At 32.3% G+C, this 11,272-nt stretch overlaps 2 protein-coding genes across 2 annotated transcripts; one reads left to right on the top strand and one right to left on the bottom strand.

Moving 5' to 3' along the window:
• Positions 1-1,794: 1,794 nt before the first annotated feature.
• LOC126659507 (S-protein homolog 1-like) lies at positions 1,795-2,316 on the bottom strand. The gene has a single exon (XM_050352800.2). It carries the CDS (start codon positions 2,313-2,315, stop codon positions 1,857-1,859), a length of 459 nt encoding a protein of 152 aa, XP_050208757.1. The 5' UTR covers position 2,316; the 3' UTR covers positions 1,795-1,856.
• A 1,502-nt stretch (positions 2,317-3,818) lies between these two features.
• LOC126661631 (farnesyl pyrophosphate synthase 1-like) lies at positions 3,819-5,375 on the top strand. Its single transcript, XM_050355483.2, has 7 exons — positions 3,819-3,830; positions 3,992-4,138; positions 4,255-4,341; positions 4,435-4,551; positions 4,636-4,724; positions 4,909-4,960; positions 5,094-5,375. The coding sequence occupies exons 1-7, from the start codon at positions 3,819-3,821 to the stop codon at positions 5,358-5,360; spliced, it is 771 nt and encodes a 256-aa protein (XP_050211440.1). The 3' UTR covers positions 5,361-5,375.
• The last annotated feature ends 5,897 nt before the right edge of the window (positions 5,376-11,272 follow it).

Raw genomic sequence — 11,272 nt, 5'->3', positions numbered from 1 at the left:
TTGTGACTATGTAAATTTTCGGTGTTTGGTTTTTGATTCGGTTTGTAACTATGTAAATTTTTGGTACGTTTTGAATATTTTGAAAATCGAAAAAAACCAATACATCGAATAAAAAAGTATAGTTTTTAAAAAAATTAATATAAACACACATTTATTCTTTTTTTATTTTTATTCCTCAGTTATTGTTTACATACAAGTTAATAAATTCTATAAACACATAAATACACTAATGATATACACAAAAAGTAAAGCGTGTAAACCATCCTTAAAAATTGAACTGAATAATGCACAGCCCTAACAAAGAACAAAAAATGTCCAAAAGGCAGTACTGGTACGACAGGCTTTTGGCTGTGTGGGTAATGTTTCACAGAATCACAATTAAGTTTTTTTTTGTTTTAGGTCTGAATTAGGTATATTTGGTTCCTTTCCTTTATTTTCAATTCTTATCCTCTGCACTTCACTCCAAAATAATAAATTGTTGTAAATGACCAATGTTTCAGGTAAATTGAATTAAAATGACAATATTTTTTTTAACTTAAAAGATATAAAAACGACTGGAAAAAGGTAGAAATATGCCCCTCCTATTTAGCTTGAAGTCCGGATTAACCCCTCATGACAAATCTGGCTAACAAACATCCTTCATGTTTTCAAAGAGTCCTAATTATTCGAATTATTATGTAAAAATTAACATGAGCATAGCTGATAACTTCATTTTTACTTGAAAAACCTTGACCTAAGTACCTTTTACTTCCTGCATTTTTCTATTTTCCAATCATTAAAACCAACAAATAAGCTGGAAAAGAATCAATAAAACCCACATTTGCAGCCTTTCATCGTCAAAACCTTCTATAGATCTACCTTTGGTTTGATCAAATTGGTTCGGCAGAGTGAATCTTTTTGGCTTAGATAGACGGTTCTTTTAAGTAATTTTAACGCGATTAATTTCTTTAGATAAAATAATGCGATTAATTTTAAAATGTGAAGGGTATTTTTTAGCCAAATTTTTCACGAGGGGCTAATCCAGATTCCAAGCTAAACAAGAGGGGCATATTTAAGCATTCTCCCAACTGTATTTCTAAATTTTAAGAGAAACCAAATTGGATTGGCCTATTGTGGTCAACATGGATCGAATTGATTAACCAAAAAATTAAACTGGACCGAACAAAAAGTGAACGGTTCGGTTTATAAATTAGAATTGTTTTGCAAGTTCAGTTCGACTCAGTTTTAAATTTTAAAAAACTGAAAAACCAAAAAATTTGAACTATATATGTACATATTTTTATTTTTAAAAAAATAATACTATGTAGTACATTACAATTTGATTTAGATTTGATTTTCAGATTTAATATTTTTTACTTTTGTATTTATTTTTTATTTTTTATCTTTAAAATAAAAAAATAATTTATTTTTCTCCTAAAATTCAGTTTGTTTTTATTTCTTAAAAAACCGAAAATGGTCTGAATTCCAATATTATTTATAAGCAGAAAAGAAAAATAAGAAGTGAAAAGGAAAGCAAGTTAAGATAGTAGTGTAAATCGTTCAAATTTTAAAACTAATATAACTGTGCTTAACCATTATATCGTTCAAATTTTAAAACTAATATAACTGGCTTAACCATTATTAAATGGAAAAATTATCCCTTGTTCTTGTCTCCTTAATCATTTAGCGACGAGTAAGCTTATATATGTTGGCCAGAAACTTTAAGCTTCAGAGACTATAGTGACGAGTAGCGGATCATCAGAAAAAACCTTTAGCTACAAGTCTATGGCCTTTTGTAATATAAAATTATTAATTTAACGAATCAAAAATGATTTATTATTCAATATTTTAAGAAGTAAATCACATACAACAACTGATTATGCACTTACTGCCAACATATTATAACACGGCTTCAGCGTCGCGGATTCCCAGCGTCGTTGAAACTCGTCAATCTTCATTGCATTATTTCTTAAGTAAACTCCATCATCTCTTGCAATCCAAATGCAGCGTTGCTCATAACCGCACCTATCAAATAAGTATTGACTATTCTGAAAAACAACTAATTTGGCAGAACAACGTTCATTTGGAGCCAAATTGCACCAGAAAAGGGTCGTCCCGAAGAAATTTAACCGGAAACTCCAACCAAATTCTTGCCCTTTCAGAAGATTATGACGGCCAAGATCATTGTCTGCAGATTTGCAGTGTATAAACAAATCCTGATTCTGCCTCAATTCATTCACAATATGGACATAATATTTTGGGAAAATTTTGCTATTATTGGGTTTCGGAAATAAATTCATGGCTAATACAAAAATAAACAAGATTTTCATGCTCATATTGTAACAATTCATGAAAAACTTAGTACCTAATGAATGGTGCTATGTGTAGTTGAAATCAATAACTTCACATATATATATATAGAAGTAGAGTGAAGATTTCTATTTGACTCACTACCACATAAGTGACTTTCAGCAACACTAGCATAGCAACACCATCGATACTGTTGCAATAGTACATATAAGGCAACACAAAGGTTGCAGTTAACTACCGTTGCAAAGAGATCAACAAAATTCAGAAATTTACAACATAAGGCAGCGGATATAGAAAACTGTTGCATTAGATTAAGAAAATGCAACAATTTGATTGAATCTGGCAACACTTTTAAATTATTGTGTTTTATTATCTCATACCAAATTATATTTTAACTATGTCAACACTTTTAAACTGCTGTCTTTTATTACCTCATACCAAATTATAGAACACTTTCAAATTATTATTATTAATATTTTTTTTATATAATTTTATAGGATCAACTGTAATTTTTTTCCCTCAATTTTGTCAACTATTAAACTTTTGGTAAATCGTACCTACTCTCTTAAAAAAACACTGATATAGCTGTCGAAATATTGTATATTTTGCATTTAACTCATATTTTTATATTTTTGATATAATAGAGTCTTCTTTAGAAAATATATAAATAAAAAAAATTAATAATAGCAATTTTTTCAGAATTAATAGTAATAGTGTTAGACCCTGTAATTAATTAAAAAAATGATACAAAGTAATGAAACATAGTTTTCCATAATTTAGTCGTTATTTTCATTGATGAACCATAATTTAGTTTCCATCTCAGTTTCAAACTCATAAAAACACTCAAATTTCTCTCTTCGCCATCTCTCTTCTCCGTCGATTTAAGGTAAGCCAGCTCTTTTCACTTTTTCGTTTGCTCATAAATCTCAAATTTCATTTTCGTTTGCTCTCAATTTCATTTTCGTTTGCTCTCAATTTCATTTTCGTTGCCTCTCAATTTCATTTCCATTGCTCTCTTCGCTATTTTCATTTTCATTTGCTCTCAATTTCATTTTAATTGCTCTCAATTTCATTTTCATTACAGATAATTTGAAGATCACATCAATGTCTTCACATGCTAAGTAAGTACAATCTCAATTACATTTTGTATGTATGTTAGGGTTTATGCTTTAATTTCTTGGTAAAATCAGCACCAGTTTTAGTTAGGGTTTATGTTTTGATTGTTTTGTACATATGTTAGGGTTTATGCCTTTTTCTCCGACGACGGTGATGTATCTGTCAGGTAAGTTACAAACTCATGGATATTAGCTTCCATTGAAACCTTTATTAATTCTGCTTCAGAAGCTTCGTCGTTACCGTATGTATTGTTGTCTCTGATTAAACAGCTGAATAGAAGTGGCTCTTGTTGAACTAGTCCTATCTCGGTCCTTAATACTCTCAGATTGTATTCTTTAATGTTCTTTCCATCAATTAGGACTCTTCCTTCTCCAGGATCGTAGAATCTTAGCAATAGGGTTTGGAGTATAATCATGGGCCTTTCTGTGCTTTCTTTTAGGTACGAGTTCAATATATATTGATATAATGACAAAAATTATCTCAAGTATTTAGAATGTGTGATCTGCTTATGAATTTTTGTTAGTCAATGTAGGGGAAGCAAAATCCAAATCCATAGCCATTATGCAGTAAAATTGGCGTACTATAGGCTTTAGTTTATCTTCTTTCTTTTTCCACAGGAAAGCTGAATAGGGGCCTCTCTGTCATCGACAGCTACAAATTGTTGAAAGAAGGACAAGAGTTGACCGAGGAAGAAATCTTTCTTGCAAGTGCTCTTGGCTGGTGTATTGAATGGGTATGGCCATTATAATGTATATTACTCTCAGTTTAGGCTATAGAACAATATGTTGAAGAGTTGACTTGCCAAATTTTCTGTTGCTAAATAGCTTCTTCGTTGCATTGTACTTGCAGCTTCAAGCTTATTTTTTTGTTCTCGATGACATTATGGATGACTCTCATACAATACGTGGTCAGCCTTGTTGGTTTAGGGTGCCCAAGGTATGTTTTAATCATGAGATTATTTTCTTCGTCTATCTTTAAGGTTTCTGTTGTTGTTGAAACAATGAACTTCCATTGCTTGCACTTTTGCAGGTCGGTATAATTGCAGCAAATGACAAGGTTTCGCTTCGAAATCACATTCCCAGGATTCTCAAGAACCAATTCCGAGGGAAACCATACTATATAGATCTTCTGGAGCTGTTTAATGAGGTAATCGACTTGCTGGTTTGTATAAATTTCTTTTGATTTTAAAGTATGCTTGTAACCAGTTAACTTTTTGTTGTGCTTATACAGGTGGAATTTCAAACAGCCTCTGGACAGATGGTTGATCTGATTACAACACTAGAAGGAGAAAAGGATTTGTCCAAATACACTTTGTCACTGTAAGTAATACTTCTCTATCAATCTTTTACTGCATTATTAATAAAGATTCTGACGGTTATATGAATGTCCTTCAGGTTTTGGCATACTATTTGCATTTTTTTGATCTTTGAATAAGTTAACCTTTCCGCTAATTTTTTTCCCACTTAGTTTGTTTGTTGACATGTCCATTTCAATTTCATGCAGTCACCGGAGAATTGTTCAGTACAAAACTGCCTACTACTCATTCTACCTTCATGTGAGTATGAACAATCTGATATATTAGTGTTGCTTGCTTGTTGTAGGAAGGCATATGCCTTAAGTGTATCTGACATTCAAATTCCATTAGTTCAGTTGAAATTCTGTCATTTCAATCACACTTAAATATGCAGGTTGCTTGCGCATTGGTCATGTCGGGTGAGAATCTGGACAACCATATTGATGTAAAGAACATTCTTGTAGATATGGGTATCTACTTCCAAGTACAGGTAACATTAGACTTGATTGCCTCAATTTTTCCGGATTTGTTTTGTCATTCGGGAGGCTATAAATTGATTCCTGGGTTTCATTTGTTTATTCTTGGTAGTAGTGGACTGGAGTATAATCATGGGTTATTTCTTTTTCCAGCAAGTAAGATCATTATCTCCTTTTATTTCTAATGATTTTATTTGTTATTGTAGCCGAAGACGAAGCATTTATTGTTTTCGATAAAGAGGTTGGTACTCGTTCTCTCCCATTTAGGAGAACTTCACCATGTTGGTCTATTGATATAATGTCAAATCCTATTAATAATGTATAATTTTTTTGTAGATTATTGTTGATTTGCTGTCATTTTTGTATTAATTATTTACATGTATGAGTTTGGTTTGTCTTATATTGTTAAATAACTTGTAGATTCATACTGTTGGTTTATGGATATAATGTCAAATCCTATTAATAATGTTGGCATTCGAATATTTAATCCTTGCCGTGTTGGATGATGTGTTTTAATGTTGTATCTTATCATTGAGAAATATTCAATAGGTTAATTCTCTTCTCGATGATTTTGAATGCTGAGACGGGTCGTTATATGGCACTATAGAGTTACAAAATTTTATAATTTGGGTGACTTTGTGGGTCATTTGCTGTTTGTTTAATTTGAGATCTAGCTTTTCTTATATTTATTTGTGGGAACTAGCTACTACAATGTGATTTTATGATGAGTTCCCATGTTAAGCAAGATTGTAAGTTTCTCGTCTATAACTCTGCTTTTGCAATTAGAAATTGTTGCTACTTTACTTTTGTTGAATTTTGTGTTGTGTCCAATTAGTAGTTTATTAATTCTTATCGTTCTTCATACTAATTTCTGGTGCACTCCAAATTACAGGAGCTCCAAAACAGTGGAAGTGATGCTTTTTCCACTGTTATAGGTGAGAGGCCTCCCGGTCGTGCACTTCTTTATGGAAGAGGGGTTACGAGAAGCAATTTGAAGAACGGAGAAGGAAGCAGTTCTTCATTTGGTGGAATATTTTCCGTTTTCTAATTTTGGTGAATATTTTTTGTTTGTAATGTAATATATGAATGGAGTATTTTCGTGATGTAATGGATGGAATATTGTCCGTTGTGATGTAATGGATGGAATATTTTTTGATTTTGAATTTAATATATATTTTCCGTTTTTTAATTTTAGTGGATATCTTATGTTTCCAATTTTATTGAATGTTTTCTGATTCTAAATTTAGCGAATAATTCGGTTTTTAATTTCTGTTCCTCAAATAAAAACCGTTGTCTTTTCTATATAAACCGTTGCTTAAAGTTTTAGTCAAACCGTTGCAAATAATATATATAAATGTTGCATAAAGTACTATATAAACCGTTGTCTTATAAAAAGGACTGTTGCCTAAACTACAATTTTGAAGTGTTACAAAGATGTTTAAAACTGCCGCCTTTGCTATTAATTGCAACGGTTTTATTTTTATTACTATAGATTAAAAAACTTGTTGCAATAACTATTAAAACCTACTGCAGCGGCCGCAAATGTAGCTGATTTAAAACCGTTGCAGTAGATTTACGGCAACGGTTTTTGTACATTATGCAACAGTTATCCACCGTTGCCGAAAATTACTTATGTGGTAGTGACTTAATGGTCAAGAAAGTCAAACTTACTTTGTGTTTATTATTAATTACAATTAGATATGTTATTTTTTATAATTTTATCTTAAATTTTCATATTTGTTGCAATTATATCCCAAATTGCGCCTATGTAGAAAATTATTACGTGACAATACACGTAGATTATATGGACAAGGCTAAAGACATGTCAAATACAAAACATACAACAAATATTGAAAAAATATATTATTTCATATCTTTAGAACGTAAGTAAAAATTTTTTACACCAACACAAATTAAAATAAAATTGAAATAACCTTGAAAGTTGTGATAAAAATTAAAAAAAATTACAATATTTGATTGTAATCGATAATAAACACAAAGATTTGAATTCAAATAGTACTCTTTAAGCCGTACTTTTATTTCAGTTTCATGTACTATTAAATTTGATATGTGTTTTTAATTAGTATTCTCAATGATGAATTAGGAAATTTGTGTGTGTGTGTATATGTATATTAAAAAAAAAATTATCTTCATAGTTTTATACATATGAATTTTAAAAATAAATTTCTAAATACATGATATCACATATATGATAATTACAAAGTGTTTGAAGTTGGATTAGATTTCTGTCAACTTTGTAAAATTAGACTAAGATTATCGAAATAGAAAGTTTTGATTAGATTATTAAAACTCAAAATTTCTTGAGAGACCTCGGAAATAATAATCTGTGGATGATGGATTGGTTAACTATTGTGATTAGCCCATTTAAACAAATATCTTAATTCCAAAAGAACAAAAATACTAGTTATGCAAAAATTAATCATATTCAGCATGGACAACTTTCATGAAGTTGTTTATCTACTCAAAGCCGTTTGAATCTTGAAAAAAACATGTTGTCCAAAGGTGACGTAGACTGATACCAGAAGTTGCTTAGTCATTTGTTAATTTAGAAGATTTGCGTCCTCCATTGGTTAAATATTAATTTAAAGGTGTGTCAAAATGTGCTAAAACCCCCATTTCACATTGTTTTACTGGCAAAAAATAGCATAAATTTTCCCAACATGATCTATTCTAGCAAGTTAATTAAGAGAGTTGGGTTTATGCTAATTATTTATTTAACTATCAATTTTCTTCATTTCCCATTGTAAATATAAGCAAAGTTCACATTGATAAAAAAACAGACTTTCTTTTACTAAGTTTCAGATTGAATTACAACATTTCTACCAATACGCTATAAGTGCAAAAATATAGACAGAATGTTCATATACTTATAATAATATTTGTCAAATATACTATGATTTTAAAATTGTGTCAGTTTAATCCATCATTTGTTAGGATATGTATCAAATATACCTAGAACTCCTTTTGGAGTATCAAAACATCGCTTTTTTGGAATGATTAATATTGCTATTTGAATATACAAATCATGCTCTTAAAGAGTTGTGAGTATATTTAGTACATGTCGAATAAATGATAGATCAAATTCGCACAATTTCAAAATTGGTTTACTTGATAAATATGTTATATCATAGTTGTGGGTATATACAAAAATTTTGCTGAAAAAAACATATTATCAAATTGGTAAAAATGACGTTATCTATAAAAAAAATTAGCTTTGTCAAATGACTATAATTTTTAAATTTTGATATTATTTTAATTCATTATTTATTCGATTTTTATCTCATATAATCTTGACTTTTTTGGAGTTGACGTGGCAAAATATTGTACGGCTATATGTATAAAGTTTGTCATATTTGACTTATATAACATCGTGATATGTCAGCTCCAAACGAGTAGTGTATATATTTAACAACTGCAGATTCTTGTTTATCACTTGCTTTTTCATTTTCTATTGATCCAATGACAGACATTCCTATTCTTCCTCAATCCTCTACTGCTTCCACTCCTTCACCATCTCCAACACCTCCACCTTTATTTCACTTCTTCTGATTTCCTCCTCTCAGAAGAAGTACCAGAACCATTACATTACCATCCAACCTTAAAGATTAGCAATGCTCGTTACCTGCTTCTTTCAAATCAAACCAACCTTTACACACTTCTCCTCATTGTTTGAATTCTGTTCTCACTTGACATGATTCGGTCTTTCTTTGTCTCTGAAACCAGGAGGTTGTTCCATGAATACATGCAATACCCCAAAATATTTTAAGATAATTACGTCGTGCCACGTGTCGTGATTTCCGATAAATTAAATTAAGGAGAATTTAATTTAATTATATCGGGAATTTAGAATAAATTTTAATAAGTTAGTTAGCGGGATTTGAGGATTTAACTTCAGAAATTAATATATAATAAAATATAAATCCCGTGACGGAAATTATTTCGCCAAAGTCCGCGAAATAATTTATAGTATTTATGGTAAAAGTTTCGAGTCAATCGGAGATCGTTTAAATTTTGGACGCGGATAGGTTTTGGGCTAAATTGAAACTTTTGAAAAGTTTCAAGGATCAAGTTGCAAATTGACCATTATATATAAGTTTGCTTCAGATGAAGGAATGGCCCAGAAACCTTATATCAGATAACCATTTTCATTTCATTTCGTTCATCGCCGTTTCCGCCGTTTTCACCGTACGATCTCCGTTTCTCGTCCGTTTTCGACGTTCTATAACTCGAATCGATCGTATTCCGAAGGGCAATCACGGTAAGCAAGTCGTTTCTCCATTTGTATGAGTTTATTTGATGAAAAAACGGTTTAAAACGATAGGTTACGGCGAAACCGAATCGCGATTACGTATTCGATTCGTTTTAAGCGTTTTTCTCGTGTTTCCGACTAGCTTGATTGATGTTTTGGTGATTTGGATGATTTGGGATCGATTTAGCATGTCGGGAGGGCCTTTTTCAGCGGCCTGGGTCGTGCCCACGAAGGTGCACGACGTGCACAACATCAGTGCACGTCGTGCAGGGGCACGACGTGCACCCAAGGTGCACGACGTGCACTAGGGGGGTGCACGACGTGCACCACCCCTCCCTTGAAGGGGAATGACCCTAAAAACCTAATTTGACGATTCCCCATCCCGATATCGACTCCCGGACTCCAAAAATGCGAGATTCGGACGTAAAACGAGTAAATTATGACTAGTTGTTTGGGATGAGTTAGTTTATAGATATCAATTGGTTTCATTGAGGAAACCTATATTCTCTATTGAGAATCAAATTGAAAAGTGTTAAGATCGGAAGAAGTATGAATCGCTTATCGGAAAAGATTACGTTTGAAGCACGACGGCTTATGTTTTGTGTCTTGTCGTGTCTCGAGTCTAGAGTCAATCTTAGAATAGGATTCTGATGTGAGTCAAATGTTTTGAAATTGTTTTAGATCCAGCGAGGCAAGAAGGAGCTGGACCAGGAGCTCGGGAAGCTTGACGTTTCTAAAGCCCCGACGTATTTTTGGATAAGCGTTTTCTGTGAGTTTATACGATTTGCTTTTAAAGTATTTATTTAAGCAAATATTTTATATTGCTTTATGTTTGTTTTACATGATTGCGATGCGAATTCTTTTTATGAATTGCATATGCTTGATTTGAAACCAGTATTGATCCGATGGAACGTGCTACCTATTGGGCGACAATATGACTGTGTGATCACCAGTTTTGATATAACTCAGCTGGGAGCTGATGATGAATATGAAATTTACGATTGGGTTATGATTTCGATACGCAGAGTGAACTCGGCTACGGTGTAGCCTGGAAGTCCTCGTATCTAGTGGCTGGGCCACCAGCGAGTTGGACTCGCAATTGATATTTATGATTGGGTTGATCGATTGATTATTAGTATGTTCGAGGATTAAGGTTTCAATCGGATCCTATACTTGGCTGCATATGATTGATTACGATTTTATGTTCTATTTGAATACTTATTAGTAAATGTATGAACTCACTCAGTATATCCCAATATACTGACCCCTCACAGATTTCCTTTCAGGATAAAGACGCTTTGAAGCAACGGACTTCTATCCTACTTCCAGAAGTCTGTATTTTTGAGTATGTAAAGAAACAGTACTTTACTCTTAGAGCTGCAGTACATAAGTATTTTGCCAGTCGGCTTGTATGTATAGTTTTCTATAAATATAACTTAAATGTTTTAAAGTTTTAAACGTTTTACGCTTGCTGCGTTATATATATTGTGACTGCCAGAGGATATGTGTGCCTGGCATTTGTGCTTCTGCATGACACGTGTTTGCTTATGTCATGCATGACGTTTGTGTTTCGCGAAAGATTATTTTACGTTTTTAGGCTTGCTACGGGTTTCGGAGCAACCACTCCCATTCCCTAGCGCCGGTCTCGGCCCTGAGATTGGGTCGTGACAATGTTGGTATCAGAGCATGGTCCAGTTACCATTGCTTATGTCAGAAGAGTGATTGATTTTCCTAGGATTCTACTGCAGCACGTAGGACTCAAGTCTTGTCTTTGTTACGTATTCATTTGATTTTCAAACTTTCAGCTTTCCCTCTAGGATGTGAGTC

Source organism: Mercurialis annua, linkage group LG8, assembly GCF_937616625.2.
Source record: "Mercurialis annua linkage group LG8, ddMerAnnu1.2, whole genome shotgun sequence".
Lineage (NCBI taxonomy): Eukaryota > Viridiplantae > Streptophyta > Magnoliopsida > Malpighiales > Euphorbiaceae > Mercurialis > Mercurialis annua.
This window is presented reverse-complemented; position numbering and strand designations above follow the sequence as displayed.

Excerpts from the sequence above, each read along its gene's own strand:
- LOC126659507 (XM_050352800.2), bottom strand. The coding sequence starts at position 2,315 with ATGAGCATGAAAATCTTGTTTATTTTTGTATTAGCCATGAATTTATTT.
- LOC126661631 (XM_050355483.2), top strand. Across the intron at positions 4,725-4,908 it reads TCCAAATACACTTTGTCACT|TCACCGGAGAATTGTTCAGT; the intron begins GTAAGTAATACT and ends AATTTCATGCAG. Across the intron at positions 4,961-5,093 it reads ACTACTCATTCTACCTTCAT|GTTGCTTGCGCATTGGTCAT; the intron begins GTGAGTATGAAC and ends TTAAATATGCAG.